General features: G+C 39.9%; 1 protein-coding gene across 5 annotated transcripts in view; it reads left to right on the top strand.

The window, feature by feature from the left end:
• fars2 (phenylalanyl-tRNA synthetase 2, mitochondrial) overlaps nt 1-11,188 on the top strand; it is a 277,814-nt gene extending 266,626 nt beyond the window's left edge. For all 5 annotated transcript variants that reach the window (XM_079805981.1, XM_079805983.1, XM_079805980.1 and 2 more), the window contains exon 7: nt 9,153-11,188. In XM_079805981.1, coding sequence (XP_079662107.1) covers nt 9,153-9,291 — 139 coding nt within the window. In that variant the 3' untranslated portion in view covers nt 9,292-11,188. The remainder of the gene's footprint in view (nt 1-9,152) is intronic.
• The last annotated feature ends 14,514 nt before the right edge of the window (nt 11,189-25,702 follow it).

Genomic DNA, 25,702 nt, shown 5'->3' with positions numbered 1-25,702 from the left:
TTTCAAATTGGTTTCTTGAACATGACAATGAGTTCACTGAACTAAAATGGCCCCCACAGTCACCAGATCTCAACCCAATAGAGCATCTTTGGGATGTGGTGGAACGGGAGCTTCGTGCCCTGGATGTGCATCCCACAAATCTCCATCAACTGCAAGATGCTCTCCTATCAATATGGGCCAACATTTCTAAAGAATGCTTTCAGCACCTTGTTGAATCAATGCCACATAGAATTAAGGCAGTTCTGAAGGCGAAAGGGGGTCAAACACAGTATTAGTGTGTGTTCCTAATAATCCTTTAGGTGAGTGTATATCAACATAAATAACCATTTAAAATTACATATTATGGCATTAAATGGCAACTTTACACATGCATACAGAGACAAATTTGTATTTTGCCTCTCAAACAGGGACAGCACAGGTCAAGCACTCAGTACAGAATAATAGAGAATATCCCAGAGTGTGTGTGTGTGTGTGTTTGTGTGTGTGTGTGTGTGTGTGTGTGTGTGTGTCTGTGTGTGTGTGTGTGTGTGTGTGTGTGTGTGTGTGTGTGTGCGTGTGCGTGTGCGTGTGCGTGTGCGTGTGCGTGTGCGTGTGCGTGTGCGTGTGCGTGTGCGTGTGCGTGTGCGTGTGCGTGTGCGTGGGGGCATGTTTTTGTGAAATATCAGGACACAAATGTGTATAATGACATGGGTATGACACAGGTATTACAAAAAGAGGGTGAAATATGAGGACGTTCCCCATGTCCTCACTTTTCAAAATGCTTATAAATCACACAGAACAAGGTTTTTTTCACAGAAAGTGAACTGCACAGTCTCCTGTGAGGGCTAGGTTTAGGGGCAGGGGCAGTGTGTGTGTGTGTGTGTGTGTGTGTGTGTGTGTGTGTGTGTGTGTGTGTGTGTGTGTGTGTGTGTGTGTGTGTGTGTGTGTGTGTGTGTGTGTGTGTGTGTGTGTGTGTGTGTGTGTGTGTGTGTGTGTGTGTGTGTGTGTGTGTGTGTGTGTGTGTGTGTGTGTGTGTGTGTGTGTGTGTGTGTGTGTGTGTGTGACAATGACAGCATTGATGAGGAGTGTGTGCCAGCAAAGCCCAGTCCATATTGCTACTAGGTTTCCGCATATATGTAACTACCGTTATAGTTCCTATATGTGTTTTATCGTTGTTATATTGTAATATTAATGTTTTTAATAACTGAGCTAATATACATAGCATAACATGACATAATAAAACACAATGTTCCATTTTACGCCCTTGTTGCATGGTGTCCACATACATGGACCGTTAAATCATTTTTAAATAAAACAGTATTTTGTAAAAATGAAAATGGATTTTTAGCATCATATTAATAATTAGTAATAAAAAGATTAATAAAAGGATTAATTTTTTTTGTTTTGTTACATTAGCTCAAACTCTGGCAAAGGAATCAAGAAAATGTATTGCACTGCCAGTTTTGACAAAAGAAACTATGAGGTTTCTGTCTTTGGTTTCTGAGAAGTTGTTTAGAGTTTAGTTTGATAAAACTAATCCTCAGTCGATGTCAAATGAATTCGGGTTCCTGCAATTTGATCATAAACAGCTAACAAACGTCTTTCTCCGAGACACACTCCCGCCGTCTCTCAGGTTCAGTTCTTCTTCTGTCACTCAGAATAGATTTCATATCTGTGCTGTTGTTGTTTTTTTCTCTCTCTTATGTGCCTCGTTGCAGTTTGTCACACACACCTTTCCATTCGCAGCAAAGCCTGTATGAATAACTGCACCTGCCGACTCCCACACCAAATTTTGCCAGGCAATAAAACAGAGTCAGCTCCAATAAAATGGAATTGTTGTGTGTGTTTGGATCACTGTTCGCCTTCTGTGGCCGCTGAATTATTGAACACCTGTGTGTTCACTGAAAATGTCAGCTGTTCTTTTTACCAAGGCAGACAGAGCCGAAGAGGCAGAGCACAAAGCATGACCCTCGATGAAAATAACATGCTAGCTCCAAATATAACAGCTTAATTGATTCATTACAATATGTGTGAAATATTGAAGTTGATGTTAAAACGGTGATTTTCTTTTGTGTGCGTGTTGCTTTGCTAGCTACACGCTCTCATGTCCTTCAGCGTAACTAGCTAAAAATAGCGACGCTGCTAACTTCAGTTTTCATAATAATATAGCTTGTCCGGTACATTTTCTGACAAGTAGCGATGTTGCATGGCACATATTGTGACATATCGGATTGTATTGGGCCTCCGGCTTATTTAGCTGAGAGAATATCACCAAATTCTCCTAAAATATCCTCTCTCTCTCTCATATGAAACATTAAGAAGGGTGATTCGTTTTACATAATTGTGTCATTTGGTTGGTTCATGCAAATGAAATGTTTCAAATATGACTCTGAAGGCCTAAAGACGATGCATCTTCATAGTATTATTTAGTTAAAGCCACACTTTTTCAGTTACATAAATTAGGCTGTTTTCGTGTTGTAGTTGCCAGATAAATTCTGCTCTGGTCATAAATCATATGAGGCCAGTTGTCAGAAAAGCTGTATCTCAATAAAAAGTGAAGGTCAAAGTCAGAGGTCTACAAATACTGTCCTCCAGTGATGTTGCACAAAACAAGTTAGCACTATGACTTTGCTGAAAAGTTTATAACAGGCTTTATAAGGCAGGTTCCATTCCAACTTACCTCATAACGTGACAACATGCCAATTATATTAGTATTATGAATGTACTATTATAATATATTTTTGTTTTATAATTTTGTGCTTTTGTCATTTTTGTTTTATAAAAATATTGCCCTTGTCAAACTCGCTCAAATCCTTACGCTTGCCCATTTTTCCTGCTTCTAACACATCAACTTTGAGGACAAAATGTCCACTTGCTACCTAATATACACTCTAAAAAAAAGGCTCGTAATCATAGGGGAACCTTTTTTAGTGCTATATAGCACCAATTTTGGTGCTTCAGTGGTTCTTCAGCGGTTCTTCAGAGATGCTATATAGCACCTTAGTCAAAGAACCGGTGAAGAACCTCTGAAGAACCTCTGAAGAACCACTGAAGCACCAAAAATGGTGCTATATAGCACTAAAAAAGGTTCCCCTATGATTACGAGCCAAGAACTATTTTTGGTGCCATATAGAACCTTTTTTTTTTAGAGTGTATATATAACCACCTGTCATAATGTTATGCCTGATCGGTGTGTGTGTAAATATATATACACAGATGTGGAAAATATTTTGTATGTGTATATATATATATATATATATATATATATATATATATATATATATATATATACATACACATACAAAATATTTTCCACATCGGTGTATATATATTTATTTATTTATTTTTCCCAATCAAACCATCAAATATGAGGAAAATGTTTTATATATATATTTAATATTTTAAATATAACGGAACAAATTTCAACTTGTTTTTAAGTATTTGTCTAACTGAATTATTTGGCAAAAAAATGTAAAACTACATCTACAGGTTTTATTTTACTATACAAAAAGTGCTTAGAAAAACAAAAAAACTCTATAACATAATCAGTTATTAATATCTTGTTTGTTCTCTCTTGTTTTTGCATGTGTTCATGACTTCTTTGTTTGACAGCATGACCAAAAAATACTTGTCATGTTTCCTTGCGTTATAAAACAATTGACTACAAGCACAGCTGATCAGCTTTATTTTTTATTTAAAGGGGCTATATGCAACTTTTTCCCCAAAATAAACGTAACAATAACCTTTTTATTTTACCATTTATGACTCAAACATCTCCTGATGAGCATACTGACACTTTGTCCGCTCACAGTGGGTGCACCTATAAGCCTGTATCCTATTTTTCCTATTTTCTGGCGGGTCGTTTTTTCCCGCGCTGTCTGCGGATGTGACGTCACCACCGCTGCGAGAGCGAGCAGAAAATAAGAGCAGTTCTGTTTTTTGGCCACAGGTGTCAGTCGCGAGTTTAAATTTCAGAAAAACGCATATAGCCCCTTTAACAAAAATGATTTTTAATAGATTTAGTTAACAATAACTACACTGGCCAATATAGCTAGTTTTTGTTAGTGGTGTATAGTGGTGAAAAACTTAAGTGCTGGATGAAAATCACTTTATCCAATTATCTGCTTTGGCTGTTTGGGATGCGTGAAAGCGTACATGTCCCAGTGGCAGCCGGTGATAGCCTAAAAGTTGTCAGGCTCTGCATTTGTGGATCTCTCACAGTAGATCTCTGGCTGTTAGACGGCGTCTGCGCCAGCCGACGGTTCCACAAGTTCGCAGAATCGCTCTCCACAGTGTGGGTAGAAAGCCGTCACGTTTACAGATATATTCATAGCTGTCTTTTTTACAGCTGTCTATTTATATCAGTGTTTCTTTCAGTTGGGTTTACATGAATTGCTTCCCTTTACCTCTTTGTTCACACTAACTATGGTTTGATTAATTATCTCTTCTCCTCACACATCAGCAGGTATGATCAGTCCTTATGTGTCAATCAGTTACGGACGAGCTTCCCCAGGGATCACACTCATCTGGAGGTTATTTTTAGCTTCTTCACTGTGAGGATGCTGTTTTATTGAGAGAGGCTGTATTGATACTGATAATGCAATATGGATGTATTGACAGCATCTAAAACATAAAAGTGTTTATATGTTTGGGGGGGGGGGGGGTAAATAGTGCTGTCAAATTATTAATTGTGATTAATCGCATCCAAAATAAAAGGTTTTGCTTACATAATATATGTGTGTATACTGTGTATAATTATTATGTACTGTATATATAAATACACACGTGTAACTTATATATAAAATATTTATTTATATATATATATATATACATGACATTTTAAATACACATGTATATGTGTGTATTCAAATATACATAATAATCATACACAGTACATGCATATATTAAGTAAACACAAACTTTTTTTGGATGTGATTAATCAGCACAGCACAAAAAAAAACATAATAGGCAGATAATGTACAGTGGACATAATTTCCAGTTACAATATACTATTTTGTAGACATTTGTATGGATATTTTATTAATTAATTGATTAAGTATCATTTTAAGACTTTAAGCTAAGGTAATAACTAGTTGAATACGGCACCAGAAATCACACAGAAATGAATCTGTTACACTTTATTTCGATGTTCTTTAGATAGTCTACTAACTATAAGTACCTTTGCAAATACATGTCAGCTAAGGGTCTTTTCGCACCTACCTTGTTTGGTCCGGATTTTTGGACTTTTCAGTTTGGTCCGAATCAAAATTACAGGTGTGAAACCTCCCCAGTCCGGACCAAACAGACGAAATTTGGTCCAACGAAAAGAGGTAATCTCGGTCCGGATCAAACTGAACAAAGGTTCGCTTCATTTCTAGTGTGAAAGCATTTTCTGTATGGTTCGGACTTTCAGACCATTTACAGGAAGTTCCTGTTTATGTTTAAATATTATAATGTTATTTTAAAATTTCATCTCGGCTATATTGATTATGAAAAGTGTAAATATGCACAATATGTCAGAAGACAGAAGGTCAGAAATTATTTTGACCATTTTCATTAAAGGGTTAGTTCACCCAAAAATGAAAATTCTGTCATTAATTACTTACCCTCATGTCGTTCGACACCCGTAAGACCTCTGTTCATCTTCAGACACAAATGAAGATATTTTAGTTGAAATCTGATGGCTCTGAAAGGCCTCCATTGGCACAATGGCACTTTACACTCTCAAGACCCATAAAAGGCACTAAAGACGTCGTTACAAAGTCCATCTCACTACAGTGGTTCTACAATAACTTTATGAATCAGCGAGAATAGTTTTTGTGCGCAAAAAAACCCTAAATAACGACTTATATAGTGATGACGATTTCAAAACATGGCATCATGAAGCTTCGAAGCGTTATGAATCAGTGAGTCGAATCAGCGGTTTGAATCGCCAAATTTCAGCAGTTTGGCGGTTTGACACGCGATCCAAATCATGATTCGACTCACTGATTCATAACGCTTCGAAGCTTCATGAGGCCATGTTTTGAAATCGTCATCACTATATAAGTCGTTATTTAGGGTTTTTTTGCGCACAAAAACTATTCTCGTCGCTTCATAAAGTTATTTTAGAACCACTGTAGTGAGATGGACTTTGTAACGACGTCTTTAGTACCTTTTAAGGGTCTTGAGAGTGAACCGTGCATTTTGCCAATGGAGGCCTTTCAGAGCCATCAGATTTCAACTAAAATATCTTCATTTGTGTTCCCAAGATGAACGGAGGTCTTACGGATGTCCAACGACATGAGGGTAAGTAATTAATGACAGAATTTTCATTTTTGGGTGAACTAACCCTTTAAGTTTTGTTTTGTAGAAAGCATTTCTTTAAAGTGAATTTCGTTTTGTATTAAATTGTATCTTAATTTGAATCAATATTTCATCAGCCAATTGCCTGCATTTCATAAATAAGAAGCAAATAGGCTATAGCAGGCGCCGGAGCGATCACTTGCATTGCTCTTGAACGCGTCTCATAAATAAACCCAAACTCAAAATATGTGGATAGAAAGCTTGAAATGTCCACTTTTAAACAAAACTATTCGAAAAGAAAAGTAATTGTCAAGCAATGCGCACTGTTCACTAGTGGCAACGATATGCGTCTTTTCATTCATTCTTGTCAAAGACTTTGACGTCAGACGCACGTCCGTTTACAAACCAATCAATGTCAAGATGCAGCTCACATAGATGATGACGACAGGACATGTCATGTAAAGTTCTTTAGTGCGCTCGCATAATTGCAATGTGAAACCAAACCAAAACTAACAGAATGAATGAAATGTATCAAAACATGAACTTCCGGTGTGAAAACGGCCTAACTTTACTAACCCTAACCATCTACTACTTTCTACTGATACTCTAATGATAGTTAGTTGACATGTAAAGTTACTTATTATTAGTAGAATGTCTAAAGTGGACCATCGAAATAAAGTGTAACCATCCGTTATAATTTCAAATGAGGTATATGCATTAAATATATTTTTAATGAGTACAGTAAAATCATTCTATTATTTCTATGAATTCAATATTCTACAAATCGTCACCTTCCTAAAATAATTCATTTTTTCTCATCTCTTCATGATGCTGGCCACCTCTGGTACAAGTGCCCACATCCTCAGTTGAACGGATCATGCGATTCTACCCCTGTAGTATAATGGCCTATATCAAGATTGACTTAGGCCGTTTTCAGTTTTTTGTGTTTTCTGAGAAACCTGAAAAAATTACTTGGGCAATTATTTTAGGAAGGTGACAAAATGTAAGAGTATTTGTTCAACCGTTTAGATGCTGCTAATACATTAATAATGTACATTTTAGAGTCAAAACAAACATCCAATAGTCATTGCATATGCATAGACAATGTCAAATGTATGCTGATCATTTGTTTAATTTCTACCCTCTCGGATTGTGAGAGCTGCAACTGTAGCAAGCATTGAATTGCAACTTTAGTCAAAAACACTTAGCATCTTGGATCTGTTTGACTCTTAGGGTGTTTCTCTGATGCATTATTATGTCAGTTTACATCCCAATGGGCACCAGGCCCGCTGACTGCAAATCCAATATCGGCAAAGTGAATCCGATGTAGCCTCACAACTCCCCGTTGATTTGCACTGGAATCCCAGCAGCTGCTTTGCTGCAGTTCCTGTCAGCCATTTTGTTTCACTTCATTGCTTTATAAAGAGTCCAAACCCTTGGCTTTTTCCCTGGGTTTTCTGCAGTCTTGCTTACATACAGCATGCACAATAAAAAAGGAATCATGCTTGACTTTGGGCTTCTCCCTGGAGAGCGCTGTGTAAGTGAAAACTTTGTAGTTTCTTGTTCTTTGTTAATCCATCTGCTCCCCCGAGACGAGGTTTATACTGCATGTGAGCGTTTGTTGACTGGCAGCTCCCTGAATCTATGTATTAGCTTGACCTCGCATACACTGTTGTATAACTTATTTGTGCAGAAATAAGTGCAGTACAACAACTAAGCAAACATTAATGGCATAGTTAAGCCCAAAATGAGCATTCTGTCATCATTTACTCACCCTTGTGTCTTTCCAAAACTGTATGACTTACTTTCTCCTGTGGAACACATAAGATGATATTTTGAAGAATCTTCACACAGCTCTTTTCCAAGCTTTTAATCTCCAAAAATGACCAATAAAAGTAATTCATGCACCTTGTGCATAATATTCAAAAGCTGCATTTCCACCATCAGGTCGAACGGTTCTAATGCTGCGTTCACACCAAAGACGAATAGAGCATCAAAATCGTGTCTACCGTGTCTAGTTAGACGCTTAAACATTTTGAATCCATTCGTGCGTCCAATTCGCTGTGGACGTGCGAATGGATTCAAAATGTTCAAGTATAAATCGAGTGCTTGAAGCAAAATAGATGCGCGTTCAAGGCTCTCCAGGAGAAATATGTCATAAAACACCACTTAAATATCCTAAAAAAATGAAGTTATGAAACTTCTCTTTGCCCTGGAAAGAAAACGATTTGGAAGACAACAAATTATAGATTCATGACACCAAAGATCATTTCTGTCTGTTCATCACACAAAACTATTGTTGTCGAAAATTTCCATCTTTTGAGACAATGCTTCCTCGCCATTGAAGGAAATTTCTGGCTTTCCTTGATTTCACTGTTATACGGTTGGGGTGTGCTATTACACATCTTCTGTAAGAGTACTGAATCTCCTGCACAAAACACAAGCGAAAAAGATGCAGAAACAAGTGATAGCACATGTAATCGTTAAATGACGCGATCATCAACATTAAACATTATATAAATCCAAACTGCCTAATGTCACTGAATGAAATGTCGACCCATAGGACTGTGAAGCTTTGGGGTGTTGATGGGCTCGATCTAGTCCATCTGTGTTTGATCATCGCTCTGAATCCGATCCAAACGTACTCTTTGACAAAAATGCGATTTTCTCAGCTTTTTGCTCAATTTAGCTTTTTTATGAAACGTATCCACATTCAAGTGTTGATAAAAAAAAGAATACATGAAGCTAGAATAAAATGCTCATTAATGGTCAATGATCTGTTGTATGAAAAATAATACAGGAATTAATGATTTGTTTTGGGGTGAACTTACATTTAAGATGATCTTTCTCTAATTTTACTATCTCTTTCTCTCTTTTTATTCTCCTAGGACGAAGAGAACGAGCCACTGTTACCGCGTCGAGTATCGTCACATGGAGAGGACCCTGTCCCAGGAAGAAGTTCGCATTATCCACGCAGCCATTGAGCTGGCAGCCGAGAAAGAGCTCGGCGTGCAGGGAAGATACTGAACTTTCCCAACAACCATCCACCTTCCATGAGGAGATTCACTGAAGTAGTCGCTTCTCTCTGTGGTAACGAATAAAATGGGGAAACTCTTTTTAAAGCAGATAGTTGGAGACTCAAAGCAACGTGTCATTATTTACTCACAATCATGTCCTTTAAAGGATTAGTTCACTTCAGAATGAACATTTCCTGATAATTTGCTCACCCCGTGGCATCCAAGATGTTAATGTCTTTCTTTCTTCATTCGAAAAGAAATTAAGGTTTTTGAGGAAAACATTTCAGGATTTTTCTCCATATAATGCACTTCAATGGGAACCAACAGGTTAAAGGTCCAAATCACAGTTTCAATGCAGTTTCAAAGAGCTCGGCACGATCCCAGCCGAGGAATAAGGGTCTTATCTTGCCAAACCATCTGTCATTTAAAAAAAAAACACACAAAAAAACAATATATATACTTTAATCACAAATGCTCATCTTGCTCTGCTCTGCGATGCACGTCCACGACTTCATGCATTACGTAATCATGGCAGACATGGTCAGTGTTGCCACAGTTACTTTGAAAAAGTAATCGGATTACTGATTACTCCTTTAAAAAGTAACTTAGTTACTTTACAGATTACTTTATTAGTTACATTCAGCAGCTGCCGACAACAACATAAAAATGACAACACTCACTTTATTGGAAGTACATTTTTAACAGTAACGTCAACAATGTATCTCCTGACATTTTAAGTTGAAATTAAAAAATACTTCCTGAAAAAAAAAAACATGCTTTAATAAAAATTGTAATAAAGACAGTCTTTCTTGACTTCACTTAACATACTCTCCTGAGTCGCAAGAAGAAAGCAAAAATATATATTTTAACTAAGGAAAATTACAAAAATAGTAACTCACAGTGACTTGGATAAATTACTTTAATCTGATTACTGGTTTGGAAATAGTAACGCGTTAGATTACTCGTTACTGGAAAAAGTAGTCAGATTAGAGCAACGTGTTACTGGCATCACTGGACATGGTCACTATAAACTCTAACTGTGTGGAAACTGGAAAGTAAAAACAGGTTTGAAATGACAAGAGAGTGAGTAAATAACAACAATTTAATTTGGGGGCAATCATCCCTTTAACATGTGCAAGATTTGACCTTGAAATGACTTTTTGGGTCGTCATAACCTCTGCAGGTCTGATTGCACGGACTCTCACACCGCAGGCTGACTCTGGCTTTATAATGGTACACAGCTGGATTTAACACAAATATCAAAGAGTCCTTTTATGCACCTGGATCCGTGCCAACCTGATGATAAGCAGGAAACAAGAGCCCTTATTTCTAGATTAGTATTTTCTTAAGAAAGATATGAGGTAGCCTGTAATGAGCTGCTGCCCAGAAATTACCGAGATAATGAAACACATTATACTTACTCCAATAGCCATGCTCATGCTGCAGATTTTTTGGGAGTACATGGAATTATTTTCAATTTAATATCCCATAGGTTGTGCTTTTGTGTGTGCATGGAAAGAAAGGAGTCACTCAAATTACATTAGACTCTTGACTGTTGAGTGAAATTATGACTATAGCAACATGTTGGCGTGTCATAGCTGTGGATAGCATGAAAGAGATTTGTGAGCTTCAGCGGATACAGACTATTTGACATCATTGTCCAGATTGTGAAATTTGAAATTAAAAAACTAAAACTACTGCTGTCAAATCGATTAATCGCATCTAACATAAAAGTTTGCGTTTATATAATGTGTGTGTGTGTGTTTGTTTTTGTGATTTGAGGACACAAATTTGTATAATGACACGGGTATTACTCCGGTATTACAACGTACAATATGAGGACATTTCATATTTAAAATAGCTTTGAAAACATACTAAACAATGTTTTATTAAAAATGTAAAAATTCAGAATGTTTCCTGTGATGGATAGGTTTAGGGGTAGAGAGAGAGTGTGTGTGTGTGTGTGTGTGTGTGTGTGTGTGTGTGTGTGTGTGTGTGTGTGTGTGTGTGTGTGTGTGTGTGTGTGTGTGTGTGTGTGTGTGTGTGTGTGTGTGTGTGTGTGTGTGTGTGTGTGTGTGTGTGTGTGTGTGTGTGTGTGTGTGTGTGTGTGTGTGTGTGTGTGTGTGTGTGTGTGTGTGTGTGTGTGTGTGTGTGTGTGTGTGTGTGTGTGTGTGTGTGTGATGGGTAGGTGTAGGTGTAGGTGTAGTGGTAGGGGTAGGGGTAGAGAGTGTGTGTGTGTGTGTGTGTGTGTGTGTGTGTGTGTGTGTGTGTGTGTGTGTGTGTGTGTGTGTGTGTGTGTGTGTGTGATGGGTAGGTGTAGGTGTAGGTGTAGTGGTAGGGGTAGGGGTAGAGAGTGTGTGTGTGTGTGTGTGTGTGTGTGTGTGTGTGTGTGTGTGTGTGTGTGTGTGTGTGTGTGTGTGTGTGTGTGTGTGTGTGTGTGTGTGTGTGATGGGTAGGTGTAGGTGTAGGTGTAGTGGTAGGGGTAGGGGTAGGGGTAGAGAGTGTGTGTGTGTGTGTGTGTGTGTGTGTGTGTGTGTGTGTGTGTGTGTGTGTGTGTGTGTGTGTGTGTGTGTGTGTGTGTGTGTGTGTGTGTGTGTGTGTGTGTGTGTGTGTGTGTGTGTGTGTGTGTGTGTGTGTGTGTGTGTGTGTGATGGGTAGGTGTAGGTGTAGGTGTAGTGGTAGGGGTAGGGGTAGGGGTAGAGAGTGTGTGTGTGTGTGTGTGTGTGTGTGTGTGTGTGTGTGTGTGTGTGTGTGTGTGTGTGTGTGTGTGTGTGTGTGTGTGTGTGTGTGTGTGTGTGTGTGTGTGTGTGTGTGTGTGTGTGTGTGTGTGTGTGTGTGTGTGTGTGTGTGTGTGTGTGTGTGTGTGTGTGTGTGTGTGTGTGTGTGTGTGTGTTAATTAATAGAAATTCAATTTATATCGCAGGAGAATGGAAAGAGCAGGTAAACATCATCTGGTCAGGGTTCATATCCCGGTTGGACTTGATAGACAAATGTCCACTGCCTCTGACCATGAAGTTAGAGGCTATCAGACAGGTGGCGCTGTGTAAAGTACAACATCTGTTCTCCAATGTCCATATCCAGCAGAAAGTGCTGATGGACATGAACAGTAAGACAGTGAGCTTTGTGAGAAAGTGGTTTGGACTTAACACGCATAGCACCCGTGATGTTATTTTTCACCCCCAATGGGAAGGAGGGTTGGGAGCACCAAATGTGATCTGGATTTACACCAGCATGCGGATTTCCCACCTTCTGAACATGCTGGATAATGAGGACAGAGACGTCAGGGAGCTGGCTCGATCCTCCCTGTTCCTGGACCTCAGGAGACGTAAGGTGCCGTTGGCCAGGGACTCAGAGCCTCATTTCCTTGGTTTCAAAAGGAAACCAAGTGGGAAACTGGACACCCATTCAGCTGGCTTTGGTGTCTGGTCAGACTGGCCGGACCTGAACGACCTTTGTGTCCGAACTGGAGTAGAACTGGAGTGGGCGCGGTCTGACTCTGGGACTGTGAGGGTCTCGGAGGATATCATCACTGATCCCCTGATCTATGTCAAGGCAACACTGCACTCAGTGAGGACATCTTCACCTTCACAGTAAAAGCTAGATTACAAGTTCTTCCTACCAGACTCAACCTTTCCATCTGGTTTCCTACAACCCAGGTCCTGCACTGTCTACATCACACCACAGAACAGATCACTGAGACACTGCCACACACACACACACACACACACCACAGAACAGATCACTGAGACACTGCCACACATTCTGAACGGCTGCCATGCTTTCAAGGGAATGTACATCGCACGCCACGACAGAATAGTGGACCTTATAGTCAGAGACGTGTCAACACATCTCTCACCTTCAGTAAAAACATATAAACACTCTAGTGTAAAAGCATCCATGTTCCAGCATGGCAATGGTAACTCTGATGCTTTCTCACATCTGTCTGCTAACACACCAGATGTGACTGTGGTGAATGAGGAGCTCAGTGAGGTGTTCATTCTGGAGGTGGCATGACCTTTGACTCTAGCATGGAGGAAGCCTTTATGACCAAGGTCATTAAATACCAGCCGCTCTTAAACACCATCTCAGAGATCGGTTATCGGGGCAGACGACTGGTGTTCATATTCGGCAGCTTAGGACACACACATAGGCTGGTGGTAAGAGGGCTTAAACAACTTGGGATGCCCAAAAAGAGGGCCAAACGGCTGGCGAAGTACTGTGCCCTGTCTGCTATCATAGGCAGCCGCCACATATGGAGGAGACGCTGCTACTGATACCCATAACCCCTGAGAGATGTGAAGATCTGTGTGTGTGTGTGTGTGTGTGTGTGTGTGTGTGTGTGTGTGTGTGTGTGTGTGTGTGTGTGTGTGTGTGTGTGTGTGTGTGTGTGTGTGTGTGTGTGTGTGTGTGTGTGTGTGTGTGTGTGTGTGTGTGTGTGTGTGTGTGTGTGTGTGTGTGTGTGGACTGGTAATCCCTATGTTATGGGGACAAAATGTCCCCACAAAGATGGCAATATACGAAATCCTCATCCTTGTGGGGACATTGTTTGGTCCCCATGAGGAAAACATCTTATAAATCAGACTAAGTGATGTTTTTTGAAAATGTAAAAATGCAGAATGTCTCCTGTGATGGGTAGGTTTAGGGGCAGGGGCAGTTATTTTTGCAAAGAGATCTCTTTTATATGTACATGTCAGCATAGGAGAGAAAGACTGTTTACTGGAGAGATGTTACATCCCCAGCTTTTCTCCATTTTTCTCTGTTCCTCTGAACAAAAAGGTTGGGTTTTATACACTAACCAGAGGAACATATGGCTTTTGTTTGACAATATAAATCCAACCCTCATTCCCTAAAGAGAGTGGAAACCGCACACATTCTTATGTTTACACAACTCTCACACATGTTCATGCAGTCTAGAGTCCAGCTCTCCCATGCCTCTCCTTACACACATGTAATCAACACAAAATACAATGATTATGAATACTAACAAAAAATATCATTAAAAAATTAAGTTTTAGTCTTCCCTAAACCCTAAGCCCTAAACTTGCTTAGCCAATCTTTTCTTTCATCCATTCTTTTGTTTGTTAGAAGTCATGTTTGTTCATAGATTACTACATATTACTCATCTTCAGATCGCCCTTTTGGATCCCACATGAACAATACATCCCCATTATCCCGGCCCTACTTCATATGTATACAGAGACAGATTGGAAAAACTGACCCCAACCAGGATGGCATTTGTTGGAGCAGGCCGGAGACTCCTCTGCATCTTAATGAGGCCGTATGGTGTGGTCCATGTGTCGCGCTCTTGTTTCTGAGGAGAGGTTGAAGAATACAGGGATCTTCCTTTGGGGAACAAGCTCAATTAGAATCCCAGTAATGAATTTTTGATGTGCTGCAATCAGATACTGAATGAATGGGACACTCTTTGCAGAACATGAGGCGGTCCGGCGGGGCTGCTTCTTATGAATTAACGCATTTCTTCTGATTTATGCGAGATAGGGTTTGATCATTCATTTAAATGCTAGTTTTAGAGAACAAAAAATATGGATGTACAGAAAGATAAAGTTTTGTTTGTATAAAAAAACTACCGTTCAAAACTTTGGGGGTAGTAAAATTGTTTTTGAAAGATTTCTGTAGTAATTACAGTTAAAATATATATTGTGAATATATGGTAAAGTGTAATGTATTCCTGTGATCAAAGCTGAATTTAACATCATTACTCCAGTCTTCAGTGTCACATGATCCTTCACAAATCATTCTAATATGAGGATTTGCTGCTCAAGAAACATTTATGATTATTATCAGTGTTCAAAACAGTTGTGCTGCTTCATATTTTTGCGAAACAGATATATTTATTAAGGATTTTATTGAGAATTAACCCCTTAACTGTCATTGAGAATACACATGAAAATGCACTATCCAAACTTAAAGGGCTGTAATTCAAGAATGTTTTGGAATATAGACCTAAGTCTATAGTCTAAGGTCTTGTTTTAAAGAAGATACTCGGCAGATCATTCACTGTAAAAAAAAAAAATCAGGTCTCCAATTGAAAATGTTCTTGTGACTGATCACATCTCAATTTTTTAGTTGGCCAAACTGAATTTCTGTGAATTAAAATGTATCAATTCACAGAAATTCAATTTTGCCAACTGAAAATTTTAGATCTTTAGACCTGATTTTTTTTACAGTGTTGCTGAAGTTAAAGCCATTCGAAAATAAAAATAAAAGTTATGGAAGTTTAAATTTACTGTAAATGAAAAATACTGTGCTAAATATTTTTTATTTATATAAAAGTTTACTATAAAATTACTATAAAATCAAAGCCATATGTCTAACCAAGTTGTGTTCCAAATTTGAAGTTGATTTCACAAAAATTGAAGTTCCCATGAGATTTTGTTTAGGCGCTATACCAAAAATAGCCACCGGGTGCATTTTCCAAATTCTATTGATTGTTTTTTGATGCATTTTCCTGTAAATGTCTGTCCAAATATCACGTCCATCACAAAACAGTCACCAAATATGGAACCTTGAGACTCAGACCTTTACGACGATATGTGTTTTGTCAAGATTAGAAAAGATTTGAATTATAAAGTAGTTAAAATAAATGTTATAAAATGAAACATGACGCCGCCCACTAGAGGAGGAGCCCGCTAGAAGAATTTAGAGTACCGTTTCCATGGTAATGCAACGTCCGATTTCAAAACTGTTTTCACAGGATTAATTTTGAGTTCGTAAGCTTTGGAATGATACCTAATTTACACTCACCTAAAGGATTATTAGGAACACCTGTTCAATTTCTCATTAATGCAATTATCTAATCAACCAATCACATGGCAGTTGCTTCAATGCATTTAGGGGTGTGGTCCTGGTCAAGAGAATCTCCTGAACTCCAAACTGAATGTCAGAATGGGAAAGAAAGGTGATTTAAGCCATTTTGAGCGTGGCATGGTTGTTGGTGCCAGACGGGCCGGTCTGAGTATTTCACAATCTGCTCAGTTACTGGGATTTTCACGCGCAACCATTTCTAGGGTTTACAAAGAAAGGTGTGAAAAGGGAAAAACATCCAGTATGCGGCAGTCCTGTGGCCAAAAATGCCTTGTTGATGCTAGAGGTCAGAGGAGAATGGGCCGACTGATTCAAGCTGATAGAAGAGCAACTGAAATAACCACTCGTTACAACCGAGGTATGCAGCACACACAACCTTGAGGCGGATGGGCTACAACAGCAGAAGACCCCCCCGGGTACCACTCATCTCCACTACAAATAGGAAAAAGAGGCTACAATTTGCACAAGCTCACCAAAATTGGACAGTTGAAGACTGGAAAAATGTTGCCTGGTCTGATGAGTCTGGATTTCTGTTGAGACATTCAGATGGTAGAGTCAGAATTTGGCGTAAACAGAATGAGAACATGGATCCATCATGCCTTGTTACCACTGTGCAGGCTGGTGGTGGTGGTGTAATGGTGTGGGGGATGTTTTCTTGGCACACTTTAGGCCCCTTAGTGCCAATTGGGCATCGTTTAAATGCCACGGCCTACCTGAGCATTGTTTCTGACCATGTCCATCCCTTTATGACCACCATGTCCCCATCCTCTGATGGCTACTTCCAGCAGGATAATGCACCGTCACAAAGCTTGAATCATTTCAAATTGGTTTCTTGAACATGACAATGAGTTCACTGAACTAAAATGGCCCCCACAGTCACCAGACCTCAACCCAATAGAGCATCTTTGGGATGTGGTGGAACGGGAGCTTCGTGCCCTGGATGTGCATCCCACAAATCTCCATCAACTGCAAGATGCTCTCCTATCAATATGGGCCAACATTTCTAAAGAATGCTTTCAGCACCTTGTTTAATCAATGCCACGTAGAATTAAGGCAGTTCTGAAGGCGAAAGGGGGTCAAACACAGTATTAGTGTGTGTTCCTAATAATCCTTTAGGTGAGTGTCTGATAATCACTCAAAAATTTGATACGAAAAAAGGCGATAAAAAAAAGCGCCAGGCGTTAAGGATTCTTTGATGAATAGAATGTATAAAAGGACCGCATTTATTTAAAATCAACATCTTTTGTAACATTATAAATGTCCTTATTGTGACTTTTGATCAATTGAATGTGTCCTTGCTGAATAAAAGTATTAATTTCTTTCATTAAAAAAGTATTTTGAATGGTAGTGTCCAAGAGAAATCCCACTAGATCCGTGAAAACCACACAAAGCAGTTCTTCTCTCAGCGATGTGATGTGAAGGTTAAAGCTAAGCTTTGTACCAATTTGGAGAATGCGAAATTGAACCTGATATTCCTGTTTCTCTGAGAATGAACAACTTGATTTAGAGAAATTCCAGATCAATACTCGCACCAGAGGCTGGCAAACACCATGGAAATGGACAGGATCAATCAAGAGGAATTAAAAGAAGGGAAAAGAGAAGAAAAAGCAATCCATCACCCTCTTTGATGTTGGAATAAGTCAACAGTCAGAGCAACACTTGCATTTTGTGAAGATTTTTTGACATGTAATTGTATGTGGAGGAGTATCAGCGCTGGGCTCAACACGCAGATCAGATTCTGCATGAAAGATCAATGCATTTCTAAAAATAGATCAAAATTTGATTTGGCCCTTGACTCGCGCTCAAACGGACATGTGCGCTTTAAAACCTCCATTCTACGAGATCCAGAGTTCAAAGTACATCTTGTGATCAACCATCTTAGCATTTGTTTTTAACATTTTTCACTGTGCTGATCTTGGTTTGGTTTGCGAGTTGAAACCGGGAGTCTCTTATCTAAGGGTTTCCGTAAGCGCATTTTTGCTCATTTTCATTTCTGTGTCCATTCATCACTGAAGCCTCGTGGAACCAAGAAAAAAAGTGCAGGTGTTTATGTATTGCCATTTATTGAAACTCAAGGATGGGCACAAATACATAAAAATCTGATATGATAAATTTTAAATCCCATTTTATTGTTTCCTCTCAGGCAAGGTGCAACAGCTCAGATGGGAATTCATGTCGGAGGTCTTTACAGCCAATTTTCTTGCAAAGGAAATGCAATTTTCTCTTCCTCAGGATGTCAGGTCTTAAGAGTCTTGTCGTAAAAATAATTAAATGAGCGTGGAGCCATTAAGCGGTCAAACGAGGAAAAAATACAGTTTGGATAGTAAAAGTTATGTATAAACTAACATGATTTGGATCTGACACTTGCCTTTTGACGTCTGTGATACTGTGATGTTTTTAAAGAGTTGATACTGATGCTAAAGTCACATGTTCATTGGTTTGACCAGTAGCATTAAATGTTTGAAATCATCTTTCGCAAATACTGCATCATACACCACAGAGCAGATTTCATCCTCATAGACTTGCATCTGTCATGAGTTTATGAGTGTGTGCAAGCAATATATCTACTCCCTTTGTTTTTACAAGATGGACATATGTTAATAAATAACCATGCAACCTTAATATTTATGTCTGTCCTGTCAGAGACAGTATAAGGAGGACTAGACTGACCAATCAAAGAAAAATGTGACACACTCAATATGGTGGCTGTAGGATTGGAAGCTAAATATACACTGAAAAAAAAAAAATATATATATATATATATATCGTCGCTGTTCGATTTTTCGACGGATTGAATATCCAGGTTAATTTCCGTATACAGTATGCTTCACATATCTAAATGGCCAATGAAAAGTTGTGAAATCATGTCATCTGATTTTCACGTATATCCATTTGGTGTCAAAGCTGTCAATCACGCCGCGTATCTCCCGCCCTGTGGAAGCATCTCGCCGGTCTCGTGAAACATAGCCTGGTGAGACAATGACTTTCCTTCATCGAGGTAAACGTTTCCCCCCTGACGCCAGACGTACGTCTAGGAGTGACAAAATTACGGTAGGACTGTACAAACAAAGTATCTGTCTAGCATTACCATGTCAGTGTATTGATTCATTGTCCCTTCATAGTTTGCAAGAGACATTTAATACATTTATAATTAATATTAAATAAACTAAGCGTATTTAATAAACTAAGACGTAGGCTATTTAATAAACTGAGCGTATTCCTCTGTCAATATGAAACGCAACTTGGCCATTCTAATTAATGATCGGAAGAACACGTATCGACCACCGTTATTGTAAAATATGCACGTATGTCCATTTAAACTCAATTTTGGTCAAATGTGGATTATATCATTACACTGGGAAGAATATGGTTACATGTAAAGATGCCGTACCAAGTATGACAACGCTACATTCAACTGCTTTTGAAATACAGTGTTTTTTTTTCACTTCCTGAAAAGTAACCGTTTTGGACATACGTGAGTTTCATCGGGCAGCGACGATATATAACATGTTATATGCATAACATTATGACCACTTCAGGTGAAGTGAATAACACTGATGATCTCTTCATCACAGCACCTGTTAATGGATGAGATATAATAGGCAGCAAGTGAAAATTTTTTCCTCAGAGTTGATGTGTTAGAAGCAGGAAAAATTAGCAAAAATTTGAGCGAGTTTGACAAGGGCTAAATTGTGATGGCTAGACGACTGTGTCAGAGCATCTCCAAAACTGCAGATCTTGTGGGCTGTTCCCGGTCTGCAGTGCTCAGTCTCTATCAAAAGTGCTCCAAGGAAGGACCAGTGGAGAACCGGCCACAGGGTCATGGGCGGCCGAGGCTCATTGATGCCCGTGGGGAGCGAAGGCTGGTCCGTGTGGTCCGATCAAACAGACGAGCTACTGGAGCTCAAACTGCTCAAGAAGTTAATGCTGGTTCTGATAGAAAGGTGTCAGAATACATAGAGCATCTCAGTTTGTTGTGTATGGGGCGGCACAGCCGCTGACCAGTGCCCATGCTGACCCCTGACCCCGCCCAAAGCACCAACAGTGGCACGTGAGCATCAGAACTGGACCACGGAGCAATGGAAGAAGGCGGCCTGGTCTGAGGAATCACGTGTTCTTTTACATCACGTGGACGGCCGGTGTGTGTGTGTGGCTTACCTGGGGAACACATGGCACCAGGTGCACTATGGGAAGAAGGCAAGCCGGCGGAGGCAGTGATGCTTTGGGCAATGTTCTGCTGGGAATCCTTGGGTCCTCCATCCATGTGGATGTTACTTTGACACGTCCCACCTACCTAAGCATTGTTGAGAACATGTACACCCTTTCATGGAAATGGTATTCCCTGGTGGCTGTGGCTCTTTCAGCAGATAATGCGCCGCCACAAAGCAATAATGATTCAGGAATGGTTTGAGGAGCACGAGTTTGAAGTGTTGACTTGGCCTCCAAATCCCCCAGATCTCAATCCAATCGAGCATCTGTGGGATGTGCTGAACAAACAAGTCCGATCCATGGAGGCCCCACCTCGCAACTTACAGGACTTAAAGGATCTGCTGCTAACATCTTGGTGCCAGATACCACAGCACACCTTCAGGGGTCCAGTGGAGTCCATGCCTCGACGGGTCAGGGCTGTTTCGGCAGCAAAAGGGACCAACACAATATTAGGTCATAATGTTATGCCTGATCGGTGTATATCCCCAAAAGTATTGGGAGACCCCTCAAATCATTGAATTTAGGTGTTGCAATCACTTCCAAGGCCATGCAGTTTCTCGGATGGACACAAACATTTGCAAGAGAACGCAAAAGCATCGAAATATAATTTTTCCTCCCATCTCATATTTTTTTCAATCACCATATCCCTTTAGGGGCTCTGTAACTCACCAGCTGAGAGGCATTGCCTTCTGTGGTGACATAACGGTTCCTATCAGAGCCATATTGTGTCATATATCAAGCTTGTGTCTCGAGGAGTAAGTAAGAATGTCTGATGCGGGTGGAAAAGGGTTAATAATGGCATTAAAGTACCAGCCGCAGGCGATGGGGAGGGCGCATTAAGCCGAGAGGTTATTCAGATCGGATGGAGCTCCCGGCCCTGCCTGCCAGGTGACACCCATATTAATCACACCATGCCGCTTCCACCCCTCCTGGAAAACTCCCAGGATGCACTCTCACCCTCAATGGCCCGAGGAGAGAGATCTGCAGTGTTCACTGGATTGATGGTCAAACGCTCCCCTGAATTACAGATGAAGATCAGCTTTCAAACGTTATTCCAATATTTAATCTAATAGACTCAGAATAGCAGCTTTCCACAAACCTACACCTCTAAAATGGAAATATGTACCATTCTAACCTATGATGCAGACAAAATCAATATGGTTTCATCGTTGTTCCACCCATATTTTGATTTTGTCTCGTCTGTGTCCTCTTTGCTCCGAGATGTGTTTTTCACTGCATGAGACCATGTCTCAATCAGTTCCCTAGTTCACTAGTCAGGGCACTGATCAGAGAGTTGGCTGTCTCAATTGCCCTATCGGTAAGCCCCTCCCCTCGAACGCAGATGAGCCAATAGCAGTTGAGTATCAGTTGCGCTGGGACCGGAACTCGGACATCTTTAGGTTTCAGCGCCATAGAGATGCATTGGAAAATCCAAAGCTCTCATCGGTTTGATGGTGTTTATGCTACAAAAATGCTATAATGTCATGCCTGAGGTACTGCAACACTGATTCCAGGAATCCTGAGAGGATTTTCTGTTTGTCATACTCTCTTTAAGTTACGATTAAAGTCCCTGCTAACATACAAACCGAAATAGCTAACTGATCTCACGTCATGTAACACTGTAGGTCAAAAACACGAAGGTCTACATTTCAGTGCCTCTCCATATTAAACTGGTTATATGTAAATTAATTTAATTTTAGATATGTTTAAGGTCTGCATTATCTGTCCTACTAAGGAGGACTCCTATTTTGATGGGTATTATAGTCTACGGGTATTGAAAAGAAGAGCTTGCGCGCAGTTTATTGGAGTTGTTTTGCAGATACAAAGTTTACCAGTTATTAACTGCACCCTCAAAAAGCATAAGCTCTGTGTATATGTTTGTTTACTGTGAGTGTTTTTGTGTAATTTGCTGTGTATGTTAATGGTAATGCAACGGAGAGAGATAGTTTGTGAATGAGAAGTTAATGCGCACTTCTTATGCTTTGTTTGTTCAGCTCTTACGATGATTTTTTGGAGTGAATAACGATGCAATAAACTTGATAAACCATCAGTAAAGTTTGGCCATCATTCGGACGGGATATACGCTACAATCTGTGTCCAAAAACATCTTGGGATAAGGTTTTCACACTGACAGCTGTACATTGTAAGATATAGCAACTCCGTTTGTTTGTCCGAGTTAGCAACAGTAACTAAGGGGGGCGGGGCTTAACGATAGGTCAATTGGAGAATCCTTCCAGTGCACTGGAACGTTCGCTCCCTAAGAAAATCCCACAATGCCCTGCAAAAGCCAGTGGCTGAATCCAAAATTGCCCCCTAAACCCTCAATCAATATTCCCTACACTCTAAAAAATGCTGGGTTAAAAACAACCCAAGTTGGGTTGAAAATGGACTAACCGAGCAATTGGGTTGTTTTAACCCAGCGATTGGGTTGTTTTAAACCAGTGATGGGTCGTTTTAACCCAGCGGTTGGGTTAAATGTTTGCTTTAAACAACCCAATTGCTGGGTTAGTAAATTTTCAACCCAACTTGGATTGTTTTTAACCCAGCATTTTTTAGAGTGTACTTTAGTCCACTAATACCCCTTTTCCAGGGTAGCTGGTGCTGGTTCAAGCCAGAGCCTTGTTTCAAATCAGTTCTTTGTCTTTCCGTACCCAAAGCACCAGATCCAAACCAGGAAAAGTGGTCCTTAATTAGCACCAAAACATTGCTGGGCTAGAAGAACCGCTTGTGTTTGGGGCTGAGGGCAGGGTTACCGTGACCAACAAGACCAACACAAACTTGTGACCCCCATTTTTGAAATAGCAGCTAATGGAGCTAATAGCTGCTCGATTGTAATCTCCATCTATACAAATGACGGCGAGCTGCACGAATGCGTTGGATTCGCTGTGTTTTGATGCCAATGTAGGATCATAAAGCCATGAGCATCAATAGTAACGCACTGGCTCTGAACTAGCACCCGGTTAATTCTGGTGGAAAAGGAGTATAATACAGTTCACTAGAAGGAGTGAATAAAAACGAATGAGTAAATTCAGACATCGGCTGTACACTCGTTATTGTGGTGCATTGTGGGATTGAATGAGTGCATTCGTTAACGCCCACTATGGTTTCAGACACCACTACAAATGGCTGTCCCCTTAAATAATGCCCTATTTTAGGGAATAGGGGGCGGTTTCAGATTCATCCACTTCAATTCTCAATATGCTCCCTCGCTACATCACATTTCTGAAGCACGGAAAAAAAAACGCATAAAGTCATGATTATGAGATAAATTGTAACTTGGTATATCTTAATTTTGAATGCTATGCCATAATTGAATTTTTAAGCCTTTTGACTTTCATAATTATGACTTTTTTGATAATTATGATTTACCAAAGTATGTTTTTTTCCCTTATGTGCACTGTAAAAAAAAAATCAGGTCTCCAATTGAAAATTTTCTAGTGAGCGATCACATCTAAATTTTTCAGTTGGCCAAATTTAATTTTTGTGAATTGATGCAATTTAATTCAATTAAAATTCAAGAAATTAAATTTGGCGAACTGAACATTTTAGATGTGATCGCTCACTAGAAAATGTTCAATTGGAGACCTGATTTTTTTTTACAGTGTGTCAGGAATGGCCTTTCATACACTCACAATCGTGTTTCCTGAATTTTAGCATTCGGAGCACTGTTGTTTTGCGTAATTCATCAAGTCAAGTCACCTATATTTATATAGCGCTTTTTACAGTACAGATTGTTTCAAAGCTGCTTTACAGTGATAACAGGAAAATAATGCAACCACATTTGTTTGGGCTGTACAGCAGCTCTGGAAAAAACAGTGATGCCATCGTCCAGCTCATATCATTTCTCATACAATGACGTCAATGCAGGCAGATCAGTGATATAGTTGAATATTTAGTGTCCCCGACTGAGCAAGCCAAAAGCCAAATGCGACAGTGGCAAGGAAAACAACCTTGGGAGAAACCAGGCTCAGTCAGGGGGCCAGTTCTCCTCTGGCCAACAAACGAACAGTGTATGATTATGATTCAGGCAATATTTCAGGTCAGTAGTCAGATTGGATCGGAACATTCAGAATATTTATCCAGTTCCATCCGGTTAAAGATCGGAGTCACCACGCCGGAGATGGGCTTGTTGAGGATCAGTGCCACTGGATGTTGTGTCGATGAGGCCTTCACAGTGGAGAGTCTAGTTGCCGCAATCTCTGCAGACACTTCGGGGAAGCTTTGGTCGTGTCTCCCCTGGATCGACCGCCTGCAGTTGATTTTGATATTCTTGATATTATCAACTGGCCAGAATTTTGAGACTGCAATAGACTTGAGTCTTATGTGTTAAAGGGTTAGTTCACCCAAAAATGAAAATTCTGTCATTAATTACTTACCCTCATGTCGTTCGACACCCGTCAGACCTCCGTTCATCTTCGGAACAGAAATGAAGATATTTTAGTTGAAATCTGATGGCTCTGAAAGGCCTCCATTGGCACAATGCACTTTACACTCTCAAAACCCTTAAAAGGTACTAAAGACGTCGTTACAAAGTCCATCTCACTACAGTGGTTCTACAATAACTTTATGAATCGGCGAGAATAGTTTTTGTGCGCAAAAAAAGCCGTAAATAACGACTTACATAGTGATGACGATTTCAAAACAAGGCATCATGAAGCTTCGAAGCGTTATGAATCAGCGAGTCGAATCAGCGGTTTGAATCGCCAAATTTCAGCAGTTTGACACGCGATCCGAATCATGATTCGGCTCGCTGATTCATAACGCTTTGAAGCTTCATGATGCCTTGTTTTGAAATCGTCATCACTATGTAAGTCGTTATTTAGGGTTTTTTTGCGCACAAAAACTATTCTCGCCGATTCATAAAGTTATTGTAGAACCACTGTAGTGAGATGGACTTTGTAACGACGTCTTTAGTACCTTTTAAGGGTCTTGAGAGTGTAAAGTGCATTGTGCCAATGGAGGCCTTTCAGAGCCATCAGATTTCAACTAAAATATCTTCATTTGTGTTCTGAAGATGAACGGAGGTCTTACGGGTGTCGAACGACATGAGGGTAAGTAATTAATGACAGAATTTTCATTTTTGGGTGAACTAACCCTTTAAGAGCTCGCTCAAGTACTGGGGAGCTAAACCATTAAGTGCTTTGTACTTACCCCACCTTTAAGTTGTAGGAAATTACTAGTCATCCAATTTTTTATATCAGCTATGCATTCTGTCAATCTTGTGAATTGGTAAGTTTCGTCAGGGCGCAAAGAAATATGGAGCTGAGTATCATCAGCATAACAGTGAAAACTTATGCCATGCTTCCTAATGATATCTCCCAAGGGTAGCATGTACAGGGGGGGAAAAAACGGTCCTAGCACTGAGCCTTGTGGTACTCCATGCTGAA

The sequence above is a fragment of the Gobio gobio genome, assembly GCF_949357685.1.
Source record: "Gobio gobio genome assembly, chromosome: 23".
Lineage (NCBI taxonomy): Eukaryota > Metazoa > Chordata > Actinopteri > Cypriniformes > Gobionidae > Gobio > Gobio gobio.
This window is presented reverse-complemented; position numbering and strand designations above follow the sequence as displayed.